The following is a 23,550-nucleotide window of genomic DNA, read 5'->3' as shown; positions in this document are numbered from 1 at the left end:
CTCAGAAGATTCAGTTTTCTCCTCTGATTCTGGCAAGCTGGAATCTGATCTCCACATCTGCTGCAAGACTTCCAGCTTGTTTTCAGGCCAGTGACCTTAAGGAAATGGGGGTCCTCACAGATTGTGGTACCAGGGGCTATATAAATATGTCAAATCTGAGGAAATATGGGAGAGGCACTTGCTAGAAAAGGCACACTAATACATTAAAAATCCAACTATTTTCCATGTGCTAAGAGGTTACTTATTTTTTCTGTGAACAACCAGAGGAAATTTGCTGGATTTCTCTGGGGAATATAAATGCATTTTCAGAGAAAACGAGATATCAATCCCAGAAGCCATTCCCCATTTTGCATCCTTACTCTTAGACATCTGCCTAAGCCAGCCTGGGCTGATGGCCAGTGCTCTTTCATTACAGGATGAGGAATCTCATCAACAGCTGGGTAACCAAGTGTAGCAAGTGCAGGACTAAGAAAGTGACAGGGCCTGTTAGAATTTCTAAGATCTGTTGAATGAAACGATACATGGCTGATGACTCTTAATTCAAAACCTCAATACCCACTTAGGCTTGATTGTCAGTATGTGCTGGAAATGTCCAGTCTAATTTTGTCACTTACTTCCCCAGCAAAATCCCTGATCCTCTGTTTTCAATCAACACTGTGTGAGAGGCTTTGTTCCCTGCTTTACCTTAATTTGCAAAACTTGAGTTTGGCACTTCCATGAAGAAAGACCAAAGCTGACAACTTGATTGCTGCCATCATCTCTTGTTTTCTCAAGGAACAAGAGCTACAGAATCTCTCTGTAGCCCATGATGTAGTTCTCCACATTGCCTCTTGGTTAACTTCTCCATGGAAAGGACATTCAAAAGCAAAGTCTAAACAAGGCTTTTGAGCTGAGAGCTGCGGTAAGCATAAACAGCATACAAGGATGTTTTACCCCACTGTCTTTGGGACATCTCTGCACTTTTGGTACAAAGGCACTGAAGCTGGGTTAGTATAAGGTAATCCAGCACCAGAGATATCAAGAGCATGGAGCAGACACACAGTTGCACCAGCTCCAATACTTGAAGCCTTAACTAGTAACTTAAAACATACTTTTTTCTTGCAGTCTGCAGCCACAGGTTAATTATAAATTTTTCTTTGCAGCCTACAAGTCAAGGTAAACTATCAAGCATGCAGATCTGCTTAGCTTTATGGCTGGTTGAAGGTAAAAATGTAAATTCTGCCTTGAAGTCCTGCTGTCAGGCTACAGAAACAGAGTTTCTGATCATAAGCCTTTACCGATATTCTCTGAACTTCACTAAGTCTGGCCCACTTCTCAGAACACAGGGACATAGGCAGTGCTTGTAGAAATATGAAATACTTGAGCCTGCAAGACAGAGGCTTCCAGAAAGGCCTGTTATTTAGAAACTGCATCTGGAGTGAAAACCCTTCATGTTTAAGTAGAAGGAAGGGAAGGTCCTGGAGTCTCTCGCTAAGGAGCCCTCTCCACAGCTGCAAGAAGCAGTTAGAGGCATCAGCCACAGCACAAGGCCTTCAACCTCTGTGACAGGATTGAATGGGAAACATTAAGTCCAAGTCCATAACAGTCTCCTTGGTCAATGCAAGCAAGATGAAAAGGCTACATACCTAGGAGAAGATAGAGCTCCGAGACTCACTCTCCACCCCCATCCCCCTGGCCCAAACCTTCCAGGAAGGCTGCAAAGTCTTTAAGCCCCACTGCAGGGAAGCTAGGAACTTAAAACTAGTAAGAAACTGGACAGTTTTCCAATAAAGTATCTTGCTATAAAACTAGGACGCTTCTGCCATTTTGCAGAGAATGCTGAATCAGTACAGAACATCCTTGCACGGGAAGTTGCTCCCCAGACCACGGGCACACTTAGTAGATCCTAGACAGTTAGCTGAGGAGATATGGAGATTCCCTCAATACTACACTTACTTTTAAAAAGGCAAAGTAAAATCAAGAAATTAAAACCTCTTGGGATTAACACTGCTCTGAAGAATGAATTCATACTGTCTCTGCTCCCAAATTAGACTGTTTCTTTAAGTACCACAGCCAAACTCATTATATATTCTCACCAGCAATATGCTATTAAAATCAGATGCAAGCCGATAGCCTTGCTCTGCACAACAATGTGGTTTTTTCCATTTTAATTCCTCTGTAATGCAGAAAATTCTAAGAGTATTAAAGCATTCTTAAAGTGTCATGAAAAAGGCAATATAATTAATCAGAGAAAGCAAAAATGGAAACAAGATTAAGATACTGCAATTCAATTTTCTAGAAAACTATGTGCCACCAGCTGTGTAAACTTTCCTGTAGCTAAAACAAATATTCTGAAAACAAGGAGGCAGATGCTTTACACTGTAGCCTGTCTCTTCAGCAGTCAGGCCTCCCAAAGAACTCTCAAGTTGTCTCTTAGATTCTACAAGGACTTTAAAGACAGCCATACAACAAACTGATTTGATAAGCAGGACTCTGACCTATCTTTAATTTTTATGTTCAACTCATTAACTCTGAGCTACTGCAGACACATCCAGTACCAATGCCACACACACTCTATGGTTCCTGACTGCAACAAATAACCAGCACAGCATGCACTATTCCTCTAGCACACCAGACAAGACACATGCTGACTCAAGCAGCTGGACTCTTTGGTTTTCTCTCCCAAACAGAGAGGCAAGGGCCTACCTGCTGATTCCAGTGACAGGCACCATGCATTCTGTAGAGCTTCCTCTTCTGGAAACTATGAAGTGGCCTTGTTCGGGCAGATGTGCTCACATTATTCACAGAGACAGATCTGAGTCTTGTCCTGTCTCTTCTTCTTTTCTTGATGTGCTGACGATCAAGCAACCAGCTACCTGAAGAGGATACCTCTCTGTTGTCTGAAGCTCTGAAGTTTCATGAATAATGAGGAAAGGAAATACAAAATGTTAAATATGTTCCACATGCACAGGCCAAGATTTCACACACTGATTAGCATTAGCTATCTAATTCTAAGAGAATTTTATAAACACCAAGATGTTTTAGTACGCTGTTTCAGAAAATTGTGTATGTGCTTTGTTTGCTAGTTGACTACTTCTGCGTCAGGTCAGAAAAGGGAGTTTATCATTCTTGTTTACCCTTCTGCTCATGGAAACAAATGTCAAAATGAAGTTAAGACTTCAAGCATATATCGAGTGTTGTTTTTTGCAATTTCAAGAACTCTCTAACATTTTTAACACATATGAGTTTCAAGTTACATTAATATTTCTCTTCAAACTGACGTTCCATTCAAGACAGCAGTCATGCTAATGCAAAGGAGACCTAGAGTTCTGTCCTCATACTTTCAAGATTTTCTGGTTTTGCTCAAGAACTGAAACCTAAGTAAAGCTTTACAAACCAGTGATCATTCAGCATAGGGGTTGCAACTCCCCGTGAAGCATTTGTATCAAAATTAGGAACTCTACACACTTCAAGCGTAGAGTCAAAATCAAGTGCAAAGATGTGGCCAAGAGCAGTAGAAGCCCCTATGCGTATGTGTAGAACAACCTCACACTATTCTCACCAACCTACAGCCTGTCTGGTGACCAGAAGAGGCAATACCACAAGGTAAGAATTTAAAACACTCTCCTATTTGGGTGGGAATGACTCAATGGGAAGAATGAACTTCCCTGTTATAGGTATTCCTGATTTGATTTTGTTGCTGTAGCAACATCTGCCTGCAAAGTTGAAGGCTTCCTGCAAAAAGCACTCAAGTGTGCTTTTATTTTTACAATACTGAAAACCTTGATCACAACTCTGAACTGTCTGAGCACTGCAACTACACAGGGTATTTTGGCCTTGGTTTGTAACAGGTCATCTATCTGCATGAATGATTATTTTGCCTTATGACGAGTCACAGTTTTATTAGTAGGTTTATTAGTAGAACATGAAAGTAGATTTATTACAAGGCCATTATAAATTTCTTTTTGATAGGTGATTCTTTTAACAGTACATTTTTATTAAATAAAAGGGCTTGTTATGGAAGTGTGATTAAACACCATCCCATGCTATACTGGAGTGGTAACAAGGCTTAACGGGCTTGAATTTGAGCTGTCTTTCTGACACATCAATACAATCCAATAAGCAACACAGACACATGAAAATAACATGCTAATTAACAGAGGGATGGTACAAAGTATTTTAAGGAACATATCAGTAAGTGCCAAGAAAAAGCCCAAAATACTGAGGCATGACATTCTTAATGTTAACACTACATTTTTAAGGCTTGAGAAAGAAATACAAGGCTTACAGTCCATGAAAAAGATTTCTTAAAATACTTTCTCTGAATTCTCAAAAACATTTTCCAAGTCAGATGGTCCCAAGCTCAACTTGTGGATTTCCACATACCTCTCTCTTACGTGAGAGACAACTTGGACAGATAAATTAGAATAAAAAGCTCCTCAGCCTGGCTCCTCAACTCCTGTGATTCCTGCCTTTGTTCTGGTGGTCTGCCCAGGCCCTTGGTAATTTCTCTGCAGTCTCTGACATCTGCTCTATTTACCTTCCGGTGCCTTGCAGCAATGCACCGCTTTAGTTTCAGATGAAGAGAGATCTCATCTTTGTGGCCTGGAGCTCCTGTACATGGCACTGTGGTTTTCCTGCCACTTGTTTAAATGGTTTCCCAATCAAGCTTTGAGTTACCCATTTAGTTTGATCTTAGTCTGAATGGTTTTCAAAACGTGATTCTACAGAAGAACAAAATGAACCATAGCCAGATGTGAAAGTAACGAATTTGCTAGAATGCTCCTTTCAAAGCTCATGGTTTTCCTTTCTTGCTTTTGACCTTACTTCCAGATGCATGCCTGCACAGGAAGCCGTCAGACAGGCACTATTTGTCCTGAAGTAATCAATTTTTCCTTCCCCTCCCCTCATAAGAAAGTGGGTATCACTAGCTTAGGGAACTGCTTCTATGAGCATCTACCTTCATGCAATGCTTTGGGCTAATCTTGGCACCTAGATTCAATTGTAAGGAAAAGCCACAAAAAAAAAGGAAGGCACTAATGTAATTAGGCCTTGACAAATGGCAATTCAAGGTTACCTATATTCAGTCAACCAGAACTGTACATGCACCTCCACTTCCACTGCGAACAGCCAATGTAACCAGCTGTACTGCAACCCCACAACTACCAACTCCAAAGCATCTCATGCTTAAACCTACTTTAAACATGGACTATCGTGTTTTTCACATCAATAGCCTACAACTAATTTCAAGAACTTATGTAAGTGAAAATTGCAATCATCTGTTTCTTCCCCCTCGCAAAAACAAAAAAATCCCCTTATTTTCCATTTGATTTTGATTTCTGCTTTCTGAAATACTGAACACAGTCAGAGTGAGGTTTAGAAAAAGCAAGGGGAGAAGCAACCAAGAATTAACTTAACTGCAGCACGTAAGTTAATAATGAACTATTAAGTTAATTCAATTGATTGAATACCCAGCTACTACAACAACAAGATATCACCAAACCCCTGAACATGCTCAAAAAACCCCAAGAAGTAGGAGGCAGTGAATTTCCCTGCAGGATTCTCATGATAACTACTCTATTTCACGAATCTTTAATGAAGAGTATTTATTTGCAGATTTCAAAACACTTCATAAGTAGTGAAAAATTGAAATTAACTGTTTAACTCATGTTTAAGAAAGCATCTAGAAAGCCCTGAAGTCTCTCAGACTCCCTTCCAACACCCAACTTGCCAAACTCCAGTTTAGAGTTACAGTACTGAGAAAATCTTCCAAGTCCTAACATTTTTCTTTGGACTTTTTTAGGTCATGAGTAGAAAACAACCAACCTTAGAACATTAGAGAGCAGTCCATGAGCAAACAACATGTTACTCATGAAATGGAAAGACTAACTTTGGACAGTGCCTAATAAGTAAGAAGAGAATTGGCTTGAAGTTACACCATTAGAGTCTCTCATCATGAAGTTAACTTCATAACTCCTAAAAACATTTTTAAAAGCAGGAATTCTTCCTCATCTGTCTCTGAAAAAGTCAGATTTAAGACACAGCCTAAATTACTCTCTTTTTCCACATACCCATCTCTGTTAGCAGCTCCTATTTCAGGGCTATTTTTAGTCCACATCTGACAGGAACCTTCTGATTTTCTCCTACATCATCTATAAACAACTGATACATCAGGAACAGGGATGTTACATGCCAGGACCCCTTAAATTTAGGGCAGAATCACACAACCACTGTGGAACAGACGGCAGCTAAAGAAGCTGCCCATCCAAGCTGCTCATTATAATCTCTTTGTGGGAGGCTACAACCTCTGCAGCAAAGCTGAAACAGACGGTGTGGACAGCTCTTCTTGGAGTCAGAAGCTAGGGAATTATGTTCTGCTGCACACTCTGCCATGAACACCCCAATTCTTGGGAACAGTTTCTTCATCCACCTGATCTTAATTAAGACCTGTGAATAACAGCATCCTCAAAAATCGCATTACAAGTAATCCAGGAGAAATATCCAGCATACCTAGATCTTTTGTAGCTGTAGTCAATTACCTTAATGTTGTTCTGAAACTAATACTTACTACAGCCTGTACTGTATTTAAAATCTTTGAATAAAAGATGGAATTACTAAGTAGTATGGACTAGCACTGAGAAACATTTTTCTAAAATGTTAATTTTAACCTACAGTCATCCTGGAAGGTGTGTCCACCCAGAACAAAATACCTTGAATGGGAAATGGTATCTCCAAATTCCTGAAAATGTAGGTGGCAAAGTTAAACTCGGCTTTTTACTGACGACTGATCTGCTCAAAATTAATGAAGTTACCACCCCGCCACTGACCCCTGCTGAGACACGCAACATTGCTTACATATCCTACTAATCTAGTTTGTCAGTTTTCCAGAAATGAAGCTGCACTTGTTATGACAGAATGCATTGTCTCAAAACAATCAGAAGAAATGTGTTCCTATATTCTTTCGCTACTTCACAGATCCATCTTCCCAGTATTTAAATGTAGTTGCAGTGGCTATACTTTTATGGTATCTTTAGGAACAACACAAAGCCCTACTATTTTCAACCTTACAATCAAGACTTGATTTCTCTTGAAGCCTGCAGAAAGCAGTTCTCTTTTCCTTATTTAATATTGTAATGATTATTAGTTCCATACAGATAACTTTACTGCAAGTTATTATCAGAAAAAAAAAAAAAAAAAAAAAACAACTACCACACTGTCACCAACCTGAAGGAGATGCCATTGACCAACTGTCTGTGTCTACAGGTCTTGGAGGAAAGAGATGAAGAAGCTGGAGACAGACTGAGTGGAGCAATTAGGCTGCTGATGATTTCACTTAGTTGTGCACTCTGGGAAAAAAAATAAAAATTAAAGGTAGTCAGACTTTTATCCAGACTCAACAGCTCAAAGGTCCTGGGTTCTTGTTTTCCTCCTTAGGATTTCAGTCCCGTACATCATGGAATAATCATATTTAGTTTCTTCCTGTGAATAACCGTGTTGGCATGGTTTTACTTTCACAATTATTATGTTCAACTCTACCAAAGCCCAAATAAAACACCAACACAACCCTGAACATTGTTTATACATTTGAAGTAGTACCCCAAATACATTAGTGACCTTAGTATTGTGACCAAAGGTCTTTAAAAGGAAAATAGAAAACAGAACACTTTATAGCTGATATTACAACAGCTGCAGGCAGAGCTGCTAACTGGTCATTTGACAAACATTTCAATGGGGGAAAAAAAAGGTCAACTGTCCATTCATCATACATTTTATTCGCTCAAAGTTTTTTGTTCTTAGAAGAATCCTCTTCATTGCTTACTGTAGTTTGACAAAGGTGTTTTTATAAAAGGAAGTGTAACTACATGAGGACTATTCTAAAGACAGACAAAATGAATAAAATCTTCTGGTATCCTCAAAAATAGCAACAAGAGGCAACCAGCACCCCCTCTCCTCCTGCAAAACACCGTGACTTTCAAAACTGACCCAAAACAAATTAAACACATGTAGCCAATTTGTTAAGACTAAGAACTACTCCTTACAAAGCAATGAATTGTGGACTGTCTCCAAAAAACATTTCACAATGATTTTTTGTTTTAAATGTCAGACCTTAAAGGCTATTCTCACAATAAATGCTTAGAGGAGACTGTGTTCTGCACACTGAACAGAAATTAAATGGATCTGAAACGGCATATTCATTTAAAAACAAACCCAAACAAACCTTTTGTATTACTCTGTTGGATTTTCATTCAGAACTAAGATTGTTTAAAACATGAATTGCTAAAGGTTACTCAGTAAGTTTTCTTTACATTTTGATTTTACATTTACATTTTCCATTTAAGCAGAAATAGGAAGAATTTTTTTCTGTTTTGTTACAAATCACAGATTTTCTGTTAATGTTTAAGTGATGTACTCAGGTAAAAACTTCACATCAGAATAAAAAATTCAGGGATGGATATTACAGAACAGAAATAGCAAGTCAATTATAAAAGGACTGGACAAAGCAAACAAGATGCCAGTAAACTAGTTAGCAGACTGATTTAAAAATCTCAACAGAATTCATTCTGTAAAGAGCAGTCTCTACTCAATACAAGAGCATGAAAAATAAAGGCAGACTTCCAAAACACAAGGAGAAACATACATGTAGCTATGAAAAGGACTCGAAAACCGTATTAATAAAAATTGCCAGCCTTAGTCACTTTTATTCTATACGACTTTCCTTTTGGTTCACAAGAAAAATTACTTATTTTTAACAAAGAAATACTTTAACAGCAGACTGAAGAAATCTGTGGGAATATCTGTAGATGTATTTCAGGCTGCAGCATTGTTGCTCCTGACACTGAACAAGAAACGCAGACTTTCAAGAGTTAAGAACAGAACTGGTGGTCAAAAAGGAAATCAAACCCGAAAGCTTTTAGTGGTGTAAAAGGGAAGAAATCCAATGTGTCGTGTTTGATGTGTTAGTTTTTACTTTTACTTTACTTTTACTAATTTTCAGATCATCAAAGTTATTGCACCCCTTGGACCAAGTTTGTGGCTACTTGGGGACCAGGAAACAGACCACTATCACTTTAATTGTCAAAAGTCTTACTCAAAAGTGCGTTTAATTCTCCAAGCCACCACTTAAAGAGGGGCCATTCACCACATTCTAAAAATGCTCTTTGGGTTACCTTATGCAATTGCCAGCACTGGGCATGGAAATTTCCTGTTACATTGCTTCCTCAGTCCTGCCTGTGGTGGATAAGATTTATCAACGAGGGGAAGCATTTTAAGAACAGGAAAGTATGACTATCGAATAAGAAAAATTGGCACAGAGATTCAGGAACAGGCACTAGTACTTAATGCTACTACTTTTAACCCTTTAAAAAAATGTTTGTATGATCAGGAATTTATGTAGAGCAGCAGAGCAACAAATTAATGCCCCACAGTGGCTTTGTCAGGTTTGTTTTACACAAACTGCATAAATTCATTCTGAAAAACAAATTTCCAGTATCTCCTTCAGCAATGTGATCCTACCACATCCTTTATGTACTTTCAAGCAAAAGAAAATCCTGCTGGAATCGTATTTCCTGGAATCAACGCCATGGAAACAGCCATTCTGCACACTGTGAAGTGAAACTCTGCTCACAACTATGCCTCCACTGTACCTGATAAGTACCTGGAACTCCTCAGCTCCAAACCAGAGTCCTACAATGTTTGAAAAGGCAGATTAACAACTGTGTTCTGTTTGGGCTTTTACTCTTTCTTCTCACGTTAAGTATTTCCTGAAACAACCTGTGGAAACTCTACACTGACCCTGACTATAAAGCAGGGGCGGGTTTGTGGATGGTTCTTAGAGGCTGTTACGTGTCCGCTTGGAGGGAAACAAAGCAGTAACACAGACACGTCAGAAATAAGAGGTTAATTTGTAAACCTGATGTACAGTGTAGTTAATTTAAACCCTTCAATTAATCAGCACCCACTCCCAGGACTGCAAAATATCTTTCTTTTTGGAAGTCATCACCATGGAACCTCCCTATTTCTGAAGTCAGTCATTTGGCTTCACTGACAACTCAGTTTTATTTTACTTTACCTGTTTTTCTATGTTTCGTAAAAGCAGAGTAGGACTGCTGGGTGACATTTCAAAGTCGTGCTCTGGCAAAGAATCCTGTCTCTCAATGGCAGCTTGCAAACTCCCTGTGGCGCTTAATAAAGCTTCTTGGTCTGTCAATTGTATTTGCTTCTTCAAAATGTCTTTTGGAAACGGGAATTCTTCTAAGACCACCATCCCCTAGACAACAGCAATTGAACACAGTTGGTCGACAACAGATTAACCCTCCTAAGTAATTTTTAAGGGGCAGTCAAACCCGGCACATCCCTCTTAAATCCTCCCAACAACTTTCGAGCACGTTGCAGTTAAAATACGGAAATAGTATGCATTTTGTTTAATAAAAAGCTGCATCAATTACGCTACTTCCTGTAACAGCAATCACTCCAGTGTTATACTACTGCTTAAACATCTGTGTCAAAATTGAATCAGAAATTCATACTTATTAGAATATTATATGATCATTTGCCTGCTGATTTAAGAGGAGGTTTTAGATTTTTTAGACTCCCTAAGAAATGACCACCAATGATCTGAACTTGGTTTTAGACTTTGCCGTCAATAAATTTTGCTGGAGTAATTTTAAAGTGCTCTATTTCTCTTATTCCTATCCATGTTCTATGCAAAGCATCAAGGCTGTTATTCTTATGTAGCAGAAATTATACAATTATAACCAAAAGCCTTTTACAATTTAATAACCGATTTTTTTAAGGTGAGCATTTTTAGAGTTTCATAATTAGAAGTAACTATGCTAAATATATGCTTTTCAAGACCATCTGCACAAATACGGTATCAGATGCAGTGTACCATCTAGAACACCACCTAATAAGATAAATATAACTTTATATGGTAGGGAAATAACAGTGTTTCATAAATGGAACCAGGAAAATGATACCCCTATTGTATTTTCCGCATGAGAGATAAGAAAAATAGAAGTCTCTAGTACAACCCTAGGTAATGTATCAGTTGGTTTAAGAACTTAAAATGTTAAACAAAATAAAAGCAAAAATGACCTTGTGACAGTCAAACCCAGTCCTCAAATAGTTCCTTGGTTTGTCATTATCTTGAGCAAATAAATGTAATACCAGAAAAGGCTATCAAACTTCTCCAGGCTTTTTCCAAAGAGAAAGGGAAAGAACTTACTTGCTTTTAAGTATTAACAGTTACTCAAATATCAAGCAGATATTAAAATAATGGGATTATTGTAATACTGCCTCAAATCTGTCTTTTTAATGACAATATTTCACTCAATCAAAGAACAAGGAAGACTGTCATAATGTGAACACAAGAAAGCCGTATTGCTATTTCTTTAAGCAAGATGGACTTCACCTAGGTTGTGGCTGTGAAAACTAAAGGTCCTATAGTTTCAGCAAGACCTTTACTTCTGCCTCAGCAGCAACTGGCCTTAAAACATAAAAGCAAGTCTCAAAGAGATTTCAAAGAGGAGACTAGGAGAAAAAGTGAAACTGTCTTGCTCTCATTGTGTCTAACTTATTCCACTGTTTGAATTTTAAATTCAAAGCTGAGAACAAAGATATACTCTAAAAATAAACAAAGGTGCTTGAAAACTTGGTTTAATGCCTAAAAAGTGCACAGAGATTCTGAATGTCCATCAAGTCAATACTAGATTTTTTCACATATATCATCATCTGCACTTTTCCATTTACAGCAGATGGACACAAATCCAGACCAGTAGCATACTATGGGCAGTATATTCAAGGAAATTCAAGTAGAGAACTAATTTTTGTGTGCCACAGCAGGAGGACAAGCTACCTCAACAGCTTTAGACTCTTTTAGAACTTAGAATCTTTAGGTCGTTTTAGTAAAAAGATCATAGGTCATGACCACAGAGAGTCTAAAAAGTCTAAAATCCAAATTCTGAGGTCAGAGGAATGGGAAGACACACATTAAAAGTGCTGAAAAGAAGGACATACACACACATGCTTCCAATGGACTTTTATTTTTGGAAGTTTTGGAAACCTGTTTACCAAGCATGGAAAGAGGAAAGCAGAAAAGGAAGAGGAAAATTGACAGAGCGTATGGAAAGGGAGAGATGGAATAGGTACAGAAGATGAAGGGTAAATAATTGTAAGACTAATATGAACTATATTACAAGTTAAATGAGTTACAATCAGTAGGTTTTGGCAATGACTGCCTTCCTCCCCAAATGGAATGGTTTTGTTTTGCAGATACAGATTTTTTTTTTAAATGAAAGGACTCTCAAAGATCCAGAGGCGCTACTTCTGTGTGTGTAGAGATGGTGAAGGCACAATGTAGTAGGCCAGGAAACAGACCATAAGTTACTCATCTCCCTTCCTATTGCATTATGGTGCTCAAGGAGTGGCATTTTGCTTGAAATCCTTGTTCCCTTGCTATGAATCACATTTTTTTCCACTCAAAACACATCAAAACCACTCTAAAACCATTAAACAGCATACAAATTCTAATGATATTGTGTAACTCCTTTGCAGCCAGTAAATGAAAACAAAGAGCTCTTCTATCAGCCCACATGTCCTTCTGTAGCTGCTGCACTGGTATAATATAAACATGTACACACACAAAAAAAAAATCCCATCTGAAGAAAATAGGTGCCTGCCTTTACTATGGGACACAATGCCAAACACTAAATACCACAGCTGGTAAAATGGGCATGGAGTTTCAGAAAGGAATGTCACTAACAATCTCCACCAGGAAGATGACTTGGCTCCAAACCAACATACCACCTTATGCTAAGATAATGCATGACTAAAAGAATGTTTTTCCTCTTATTTCTCTGATATTATTTCTCAGTCTTCTGTAGCTCATCTGACCTACACCATCATAAACGCTGACAGCTTTTGTGTATAAGAGTGTGTATGTAGCTGGTATTCAGGACAACACTAAAACATAGGCATTCTCACCCTTCACCAAAATACAAAATCTCCTTTCACAGACCCTTAAACAAAGGCTCTTCATTTCTTTGTAAAGAAAAACCTGACTGGGGACAAGCTGGATATGAAAAGAAGGGCTCTGCGGGCGAAAGGAGAAGACGTAATAATTTTTCTTTATGTGTTCAGAGGGAAATGCTCTCTGAGGTGATTTTCTTCTCCTTTTAAACTCCCTCTAAGTCTCATGTTCAGCCACATAAACTCTGAAGCATCTTCTTGCTCTTCTCAGTTGTGCTTATCTGACACCAACACAGACCAGAAAACCTACATGAGGCACACTGACGAAGAGTGAACAAAGAGCCCTGCTCTAAAACCCCTCACTATCACGCCACCTCACACAGGTTTGGCTTCTTTTATGTGAGAACGACCTGGGGAACCCATTAAATTGATAGCTAGATTACTAATGGTTTAGGAATGTCACTTTCCCACTGTCCAGCCAGTTCAACTTACAAAAACTAGTACATGAATTACACACATTGGAATTTTAGTAATTATTAATCCTTGACCTGTTCAAAGTGCTGTACAAACATTAACCATCTAATCCTCAGAATAAACATGCACTGCAAGTAACAAAAAAGCCCTGAAAGCCCAAAACACAAAAATGAATAAATAACCAACCATCCCACCTGAAAAGGCAATCTCACCTCTCCTGCAGAGGGAAAAACCAGTGTGATAAATGCAGTACTGTGCGCTGGGCCCCTGAAAGCCACTAACAAAGTCACTATCACAGATACAAAGGTAAGAGTTCCCAAATTGCAGTCCTATACTGGTGCCTTTAAGGTACAATAGTTTTTAGCTCCTGATGTCTTTCCCATTAAACTCTGCAGGTGATAGCCTGCACAGACACAAGAAGTCTAGGGCAAAACAAAGAACAACAACAAGAAACCAAAGACATAAATATTACAAGAAACACTGTCAAAAGATGATTCGAAAAGCCGATTTATGAGGTTACAGACAATACCTTGGTGGCACGTATTCGCCTGTGAAGGTCAGTTAGCTGTTGAATTTTGTATTCTAGTTCTGAAATCTGGGCTTGAAGCCATGTCCAACGGCTGCCAATTCTAGCTCTGTCTGCAAGCCACTTCGATTCAGAAGTATAGCTGCTGTGAAGACAAAATGCTGGTTAGTCCAAAAATAAAGATAACCACATTTGCACAAAAACATTTTTCACAGCTGCTCTGCCTCATGTTGCAAGCATCTCAGCTGCTTTCAGAAGATATCTGATTATACCCATCCAGTTTCACATCAGCTTATTTCTGTAGCAACAGAACTTGCCCAAACCAGTACAATCCATGCTCACTGGCTATTCCCACACTAAGCTAGTTTTTTGTTCTGGATTATAAAACTCAGCCCTGGATAAACTACCAAACTATATCAGTTAAGGCTGATTACAGATGTGTAAAGAATTCCAGTAACTCCACCAGCAAGAATCCAAACTCTTACACCATGCCTCGTCCCACAAGCTTTGACAAATATTGTTTGCTAACAACTGGAATCTAATAAAACATCAGCCAGCAATGACCAACTAGATATCAGGTCATTGCCCAAAAAAACCCAACTAAGTAGTTTAAATTTCTTTTATTCAAGCTGTTTTATAAATATCTGTGTCAGTTTAGTATAGTCAGGTCACTCTTACTGCTGTTCAAAATAGATGCTTTTTGTAATACAAAAAATATGCCTCCTGGTACTTGACATTGTGAATACCTTCATTTTGTTATGCTAAATTCATCACTGGTAGCAAACATTACTCAACCTACATAGTAAAGAAATTAATGATGAAACCATACCATGCAACAAACAATCTTAATATCCAATAAATTTAAGCAACACAGAAAACACAACGCAGTATTTTAGTATACAACTTCCACTATTATCCTATCATTAACTGACATTGTTTATTTATTTACAGAAAGTAACTGGTGTTTGTAGGAACCCAGAGTGCCGAGAATATTTGCAAGGACTTTTAGAAAATTCTCTCCCATCAGGAGGGATTTGATTTATGGCACAGTTCAGTGTCAGTGTTTTTTTCCCCAGTGAAGCTGTCAAGTAGTTTGCCACAGCTGACTTAGAAGAACGGTAAAAACAAAAATTAAACTTCTAGAAAAGAAGTGCTTTTCCTCAAGTTATTGGGATAATTACTAGATCTAGATCCTTGATGACACTGTGCACATGCAGAATACATGATCTCCTGTTTCCCAGGCAATGAAGAGCACTGAAGTATCACAAAAGATACAAGAAATAGCAGATGGTACGATCTGGCATAGGAACATTATACAAGTGCAATTGTTTCATGCAGAATTTTGTGTCAACTACCTCAACAACAAAGAAAGGTAATACAGCCCCCTGCAGAAGATGCTAGACACGTCCTGGCATGAGCAGGGAATCATCAAATTTGAGAATCCTAATATTTTCAAGGCTAATATTATAAAACATAATATAACTCAAAATTTCAGAACTTTCAGTCTAGTTTAGCTATCATAAATGGTAACAATAAACACAGTGTCGGGTAGGTCACCTCTAAAATACATAATCCTCTCCCTTTTAACATAAATTATCTTCCCACATAATTTATCACCAGTTTAAACTCTCTTGTACACAAAAAAAATGAACATACAAAATTATGGAGATTGAAACACCCTATTTAAATCCAAATTCTATGAGAAAGCAATGTGGATTACTATCAAAAAGAACTCAAAGAACTCTGTAAATATATATAAAAATAAATTACTTACATTTTACATATTCTATTCATAATTTTCTCCTAAGAAAAAAAGCATATGAAGTCATCTTGTGAAAATCTATCTTCTGACCTCTTTTTATTTCTCTTTATCTTCCCATCAATACCAGCAAAGAGTAAAGAGTCACAATTACTTATGCTCTAACCAGGTCTTCCTAACAAAAACTTCTCTGGGATGGACAGCTTTTGCATGTTTGCGCTCCTGGAAATCATAAAATACACTTTGCGGGGAAAGGGAGGGAATCTGAATTCAAAGATTTAATTTTAATGTGTTCACACAACCATGGTGGCTGGAATAGTTAAGATTTGTCTCAGGACCCTGGTCTGGCAAAAAGCTAGTCCTAAGGAAGAGCTGCTTAATGAGTCTATAAAAATCCCTTAGTTAATAATTTTAACAAAAAACAAATTAAAGAGGAATAAAGAGGGTAACTGAGAAAAACCCAACAGGAGTACTGAGGTGTTTATTTCTGCTCCTTTCTCAAAAGGCAAATGAACAAATGAATGATGAAACCCCGCAAACCAGGACACTGTAAAAACAAAGCCAAGGTGAAAGGAAATAAATCACATGGACAGATTCACCTCCCAAGCTAGATGCAACAGTTTGGGGAGAAAGGGGAGCTACCCTCAAACAGACTGAGGAAGAGTGGGAAGGAAATGAGGAAAAAAGTAAGGTGTCCTGTACACAGCTGGGAAACAAGAAGCAGAATGGAAAGGGCCAGAACTGGTCTTATGTCACCTACACTACATGAAATCAGTGTGGCATAAGGGAATCCACAAGCAATATTGAATCACAGCTGACAGTAGAAGGAATGTTAAATGCTATAACCCCTGTACATTACTGTCTTACACATACCAGAATCCTCTGCAAAGTTATATCACAAGTTATTTTTAAAAAATGTTTGCATTTTTTTCCCCTTAAACACAGTATTTAATCTTGAATCAACTGCATTCACTGTTAAACATATTAAGTACATTTTTGCTTCATTCTAAAACACTATGCAAGTATTTCTTAAGGCTTTAAATTCTATTACATAATTAAAATAACAGCATTTAATTAGTGTGTAACAATGTCCTTAGGTCCCACTCTAAGGAAAGGTTTCCACCTAACTAAGCACAAACATTTTATGCTCAGGCCAAAGGAAGCAGTTTTAGCTTCTCTGTCTTGCCGGCCCAGGCTGCCCCAAGGCCAGTGCCTGCTCAAAGACTTGGGCAGCTACACAGTGACATGGATTAGAGTTGCTCCTGGTTAATTTTAACTTCAGGGGCAGCATGATTGAAGCAAGTTTAAGTCTAGATCCCCTTCCTAGCTTTGATGCATTGCAGACAGGATAAGAGACAGAAGCATTGCTGAACTCTGTTCCCATCCCTTTCACTCCTATTTGTTTGATCTTGCATTATTTTTTACCATCTTTTGCTGTAAGTCTATTCCTCTAAAAATCTTTTAGTAAAGCTTGTAACTCCTAAGAGAGATAAAATCGTTATGAACTATGCTCACACTCCTAAAGTGAGCTGTTAGCATGCAAAGTAGGATGGTTGCTCAAGTGACAAATGATAACCTATTTCTGCAACAACAACAAAAAAAAACCAACCTGAAACAAAACCCAAACTAGTAAATCTGGTCCTGGGATGCCAGACAGTAAAGCTTAACATTCACTCAGTAAAAGGACGTTGTTTTAATGTGGCTCCAGTGAATTCATTCATTCTGCAAACCCAGAGAAGAAGAAAAAAAAAAAAAACCTACCAAAAAACCAACTACAAACAGTTATAAAAATAACCAGGCCTGTCACTGAAGGAGGAAGTCAGAAGCAGGTGCTAAAGTATAAGCTCATGCTCTTGTTTTCTGTTGGGAACGAGACAAGAAAAAAGACGTTTCTGTCTGTCCTGCTTCCTGTGTGCTCCTTTTGCAAAGCATCTTTACTTGGTTTCCGTGCTTTTGACTCAAAGATCATACATCCTCCACAGGAATTCCAAAATCATTCTTCTGCTGGCAGCTCAGTATAAACCATGCTACACTGGGAAAGTTTCTCATGTTCAGTACTGTAGTACAGTGGAATATTAAATTTGCATATAAACTTACTGCTCTTGCAATGACTCTAAATCTGCAGATGATCTACATTCATCCAGGACTATTAGAATTGGAAAAAACCAGAGCAATGCTGATTTTGTATGAATAAAACATCTCATTTAAATTGCCCTACAAAAACATGCTGGAATTGCATTAGGGGCAAAACTTATTTCCATGTGAAATACCCTCCTGCATTTCTATTTTGGTTTGACTGCAGGTCAATCCTGCACAACTTGCAAGAGAAGGAAAAAAAAGAAATGCAGAAGAACAAACAATGTACAAGGAGCACATACACAAATGCAGACAAAGTATGATCAAAAATGTAACTAGGAGCAGACATTCACGCTGTACTGGGGCATCCCAAAGTACGGAAAAGAATTCAGCTGGGGATCATCAGCAACAGCAGAGGCAGTGTATGTATTTCATCAAACCTACTTGCTTCTGCTGAGACTGAAGAGGCAAGTAAAGACCACTAAGTACTGCTATTACAGTTGGTACTGTTGCTGGAACTGAAGTAAGTTTTCAGCCATGACCTAAGGACAGAATGCACAGAAGAACCCTGTAGCACTCTCACCTTCCCCCAAAGAGAAACACTGAGAACAAACAATGTTTTTACATAACCAAACCAACATTGCAGAACACAACAGGACCCTCAGAAGTATTTCCAGTGCTTCCATTGTGTTTTGGGTGAGATTTATGTTTTTCCAATAGCTAAGATCAGCCTGTGCCAAAAAAACAGATGCAGGCAACCTAGCTGAGTGCAAAAGGGAACTGCTGACCAAGATAAAATTGCTGTGCTACACACACTGCTGTTTGGGGTTTGTGTGGGGGTTTGGGGTATTTTGGTTACAGGAAAGGAGAAGAGGTGGAATTTAAACCTTAAAAGCATATTTTATTTTTATAAGCAAACAAAACAATAAGCCTGAAAACAGTTCATAAATGATGGAGAAACACAATGGTGTTTAAAAGGCACAAAATACACAGAACCTGGGATTGACAGTAAGTATCCAGGAAGGCTGGTTCAAGAAAGTATGATGAGCACAGGAAAGAGTATTTTAGAGTGTGCAGCCCTGTGACCATGGCAAGATTCTCCACAAGTATCTTATACGCTGAAAATTAAAAAGAAACTAAAGCCTTCCACCTTTGTAACTCCCAGTGAGAACAAGTAACATGCCCTACCATGACATGTCTGCAGGGACAATGGCAGGATGCTTCCTGCTACACAGGAAAGGAGCATGCTTGCAACAGACCCACATCAAAACTCAAAAACCACATTTGCCAACCCATAACAGTCACCTTTCAAAAGGCTTTAAAAACACCAACATTTTCGACTAACAACACTCTTAAATGCATGCAAGCCAGAGAGCAAGGCACTCACATAGTGTGGGTGGGAAAAACAATCCTCCAATTCCAAAATTCTTCATTAAACGTAAGAACAGCAGTTCTTCCTGACATCATCTCACACTTACATTTCTGCTCAGTCTCTCAACATGGGGTATTTTGCTCTTTCTGCTAGGTGATGTTCCCTTCAGTTTAATCCACAGTGTTCTGACATCGAGTTTTCAGATGATACAATCCTAAAGTGACCTCTACCACATCCCTGCTGGCACATCTCTTGTGGGGAACTCCCGGGCTAACAGAGGCCTATTGCTAATCACATAGCAGTGAAGCACTTGGGAGCAAGAAGCAGCTGATAAACCACAGAGTGACTCTACCCTCAGGATAAAGAGCCAATCACCCTCCTTAGTGGGAGTCACTGAAAACAAGGGCAGAAGTTTATTGCTTTTATGAAGGACTGATCTCCAGAAACTGAAAAGCAAAAAGAAATCAGATGGTTTTCAAGTCTTTAAATTCCATCCAGACATCGTATGACTCACCATGAACTTCATGAAACATTGAGAAAAAACCAGTCATCCCCCAATTCTCTTGAGACACTCAGTTGTACAAAAATACAAAATATTCTCCACATGGCTCTATCACAAATGCTCCACAGCACACTAGTGTGGTGGGAGTTCCTCCAGGACTGGACCTGATAGCTGTGAACCTCCTCAGCTGCCCCTAATTTTACACCAGCATTACAGTCAGTTCTCTGACTACATATGTTAAAGCCCAAAAAGCAACTGTCCTGAATACAAGCATTTTCTTGCAAGCCACTAATGTGGGCCCAGGGCTTCTCATAGCTTTGGTCAACATGGTGGAGATCTTCAGCATGTCCATTTTTCTTCTCTCTGCAGACACTGACAGTGAGAGATTACCTATGAAGACTAGAAGAAGATATAAAATACTCTAATTAGGTGAATTCAGATCTGCTCATATTTTAGATAACCTTATCTAGATTTTCCTTATGCGATAAAAGTGCATGCCCACTCCCAACCAAAACCTCCAACACTTGTAATGGCTGAACAAATATGTGCAACTATGAAATGACCCGTAAAAGCTTTCTCAAGGACTAATTCTTCCAGCACACCTACATAATGTTTGTTTTCAGGATGAACTTCAGTTGCTGTTGAAGTATTAATTCCCCTGGATCAGTTAACTGTTAAACCCATAATAACTACATAACTAAAAATGCCAGTGCGTGCTGTTTTATGAATGCAGTCTCTTCTATGCACTCCTGAGTGCAAAAAAGATTAAAACAAACTGTAACAAAATCTTCCCTCTAGTATTACAGCTGATCAACATTACACAAAAAACCACTATTTACTGTGGCAGTTCACGCTCAGCCTTTGCTCAGATTATGCCGGAGCAATATGCTGCTGTTTTGGGATAACCAACACCAAACCAAGCTATGCACCCCCCGTGCCCCACTCCTACTCAAAAAAAGTCAGTCGAGAGAATTTCTCTGGTGCTCAAAATTAGCCTGCAACCTCTATGAAGATCTGCAGCCAGGTCATTCTTCTGGAGCCTTCCAGGTCACTATCTCCTTTGGTGTTTAACAGAAATTTTTATCTGGCAGACATTTTCCTCTGGAACACTAGACAGCTTCCCAAAACATGGGTTACAGTTATCCCTATCATCTACAGACATCAGCAACTGCTTATCACAACAATTTCTGGCACCCATGCTTGGCCCCACCATCTCTGACACATTGAAGCCATTTAATACTTTCAGAATTGAATCCATTAACGCATGTTGATACCAACATATAATACACATCTTAATCTTCCCAAACCAAAAAACTGTATCCAGCTGAACATTTCTGCTGCGCCATCAGGCCTGAGGAATTTATGCACTAACACCTGAAATTATCAACCATAGCTGTGATTTTTCTCTTGAAGAGAAAATTCATGTGGGGAAAAAAATTAAGTAGCAAGGAATTAAGTAGCAATGGAATCAAATTTTTACATCTTACACAAAGAGAGAAGGGACAGTGGGTAGAAGAGGAAAACTAATATTCAGAAAAAAAGGCTGCAGAAGAAAACTGAAAATATGAAAAGTCTCTGTGCTTAGATACCCTAGCAAGGGAAAGATTTAGTAAGAATTTCACTGGCGCTCTATATATGCTCCCTCATCTGAGAAATGACATCCTCCAGACTGATGAGATACCACAGCCAGTATTTGCCTGGGTCCCTGCAAAGAATCACACTACTGCTGCTGTTTTATATTAGAAACTGAATTGTTAAAACTTGCACTGAATTGTTAACTCAATTTGTGGACAGAATAAATTAAATATTCAGCTTCTTAAAGGATCTTTTAGAGTGTTGAATCTTTCCACTGGCTGGCTTCACAACCTAGTACATGCCTTTCATCTCCACTTCTGTTTACTTAATTCTTTAGAGCTGTGTTAATTATAAAAGGCCAAACGGGTTAGTGAAGGTGGAGTCAGTCAGAATATTAACCATCCAGGAAGTAAAAACCTGCAAAAGGTAAACAACCAGCAGCATTTCCTCTTAATAAAATAAAAAAACCCCAAACATGCTGTAAATTGATTATCTGCCAATGGCTTTTGTTAAAAATACTTTAATAATAATTTTTAAGATTCTACTGTCTGCTTCAGCACCCCAGTATGCTGTACATCAGTCCAACGTGAAGCAGAGAAGCAGGTAGTGCTAAAATGCAGAGAAAGAAACTTCAAGAACAGCAGGGCTGCCAAGAAACAAGCTTCTCTTCTTGCCTTTGAAATGGCACAACATGGATAGATTAACAACAAAACACCAGGAACACAGGCCTAGAATTTCTCTCTAAGTGTGACACAACTGCCCTTCAAAACGAAACTAAGTAGTGCTACATCTGTAGCCCATGCTCAACACAAAATAAGGCAGAACTTACAAAATACACTCCTTTAAAGATTTGTGCAAATGGAACATTATACACAAGCAGCTTATCAATGCTGTCCAGCCACTGAAGTTTATTCCAAAATTTGTATTTATATTCTTACAAGGAAAAGATGGGTATGGTTTTCACATAAGGTCCAACTCCATCTTATAAATCAGTACATATATATATACACACACATATATAGTATCAGATTCCAATGTAAAATGTGTAAGAGCCATATTCTTTTTTGAGACATCTTGGACAACTAACAGTTGAACCAGGAAGGTTCATGCCAGATACACCGAAGTCAGCGGCAGGCTTTCGGTAGTGGAGGGGTTGTAGCCCAAGAGAAGCAGTACAAAACTGTCCCAGCAGGGACTGCCAGGAGAGTCAGGAGGGGCTGTGGTAGGTGTGGAAGTCCACGACAGAGAAATCAGGTTAGAAGGAGCAGGAGCAGAAGCAAAGGTACCACCACACACTGCCATCCATGTTCCACCTCTGGGAATGTGCCTTATGTGGGGAGTGCTGTGGGGAAGGGGCTAACAGGAGAGCTAGCAGAGTGCTCCTCTGGCTGGTAGGGCAGTTGGGCACATCTGACAGGGGTCCCGCTTCAGGCCTGACACAAAGGAAGGTGCAGAGGGGCTGTGCTGACTATGAAACCTCTGGGCGGGGATCCTGCAGCAGCATGGCCCCAGCAGGGACCCCGGCACCTGCGCTGAGAACATGGGACACCCTGGTACACGAGAAATCCAGTTGCTGCAGGTGTGCTGTGCTGTGAATAGAGGAGGAACCACAGAGAACTTGGCTGTCTGCTTCACAGGGCAAGGATGGAGGTCTTTCTGAGGTTAAACCCCGCAATTCAGTCAGCAGGGACATGGGGTGGGGAGTATAATGAATGTAGGTTTGAACAGTTTGGTATTCGGGTGTTTTGTAGGAGCCTGTGATTGAATTTCACTGAGTTTTACAGCTGCTCAGTCTACCTCATGGGCTGGGAAGAAAGGGAGTTTATAGTCCACATATATTCAAACTTAAGACCTCCAGATTTATTTTTTTTTACAACACCACAATCAGAAATTAGAAGTTTGCTAATTGAAAATTGAATTGATTTAAATTCCCAAACAGAATACTTCTTTTGACTCACAAGAGCTAGGCAATGTGTGTGGATGAAAATAAAATAATTTACAGCCGTTTCAGTAAAAAAAGAGCACAGGTCAATATATTTAAATCCAACATCTAACATCACATTCCTAACCCATATTTAGCAGTATGAATGAAATTCTGTTATAGGAGAGCATTCCTACTTTGGGAAGTCTTTATGCACACTTTTTACTTCATGTAAAAATGAAAACATTTAAATAATTTTCTCTATCAGGGGCCCACGTATGCTGATTTTCAAAGGCACTGGATGTACAACTTTGAAGTATATTCTCACAAATCAGTGTTAGCTATAAACCAAAATAACAGTGCCCTTGCTTTACAAGAAGTTATAAAGACAGTTCATTGT

The 23,550-nt window shown here is 38.9% G+C and overlaps 1 protein-coding gene across 7 annotated transcripts in view; it reads right to left on the bottom strand.

Annotated features, from left to right (window-relative positions):
* KANSL1L (KAT8 regulatory NSL complex subunit 1 like) overlaps positions 1-23,550 on the bottom strand; it is a 71,318-nt gene that overhangs the window by 35,467 nt on the left and 12,301 nt on the right. For 5 of the 7 annotated variants that reach the window (XR_007204810.1, XR_007204811.1, XR_007204808.1 and 2 more), the window contains exons 3-6: positions 13,949-14,090; positions 10,049-10,246; positions 7,204-7,325; positions 2,686-2,887 (exon numbers count right to left, since the gene is read on the bottom strand). Coding sequence is in view for 2 of the 7 variants with exons in the window: in XM_048309771.1 (XP_048165728.1) it covers positions 2,686-2,887; positions 7,204-7,325; positions 10,049-10,246; positions 13,949-14,090 (664 nt within the window). In the remaining 5 variants the exon portion in view is untranslated. The remainder of the gene's footprint in view (positions 1-2,685; positions 2,888-7,203; positions 7,326-10,048; positions 10,247-13,948; positions 14,091-23,550) is intronic. The other 2 variants (XR_007204809.1, XR_007204812.1) reach the window with 2 other exon arrangements.

Source organism: Corvus hawaiiensis, chromosome 7 (assembly GCF_020740725.1).
Source record: "Corvus hawaiiensis isolate bCorHaw1 chromosome 7, bCorHaw1.pri.cur, whole genome shotgun sequence".
Lineage (NCBI taxonomy): Eukaryota > Metazoa > Chordata > Aves > Passeriformes > Corvidae > Corvus > Corvus hawaiiensis.
The sequence above is the reverse complement of the archived record's forward strand: the minus strand, read 5'-3'. Positions and strand labels throughout refer to the sequence as shown.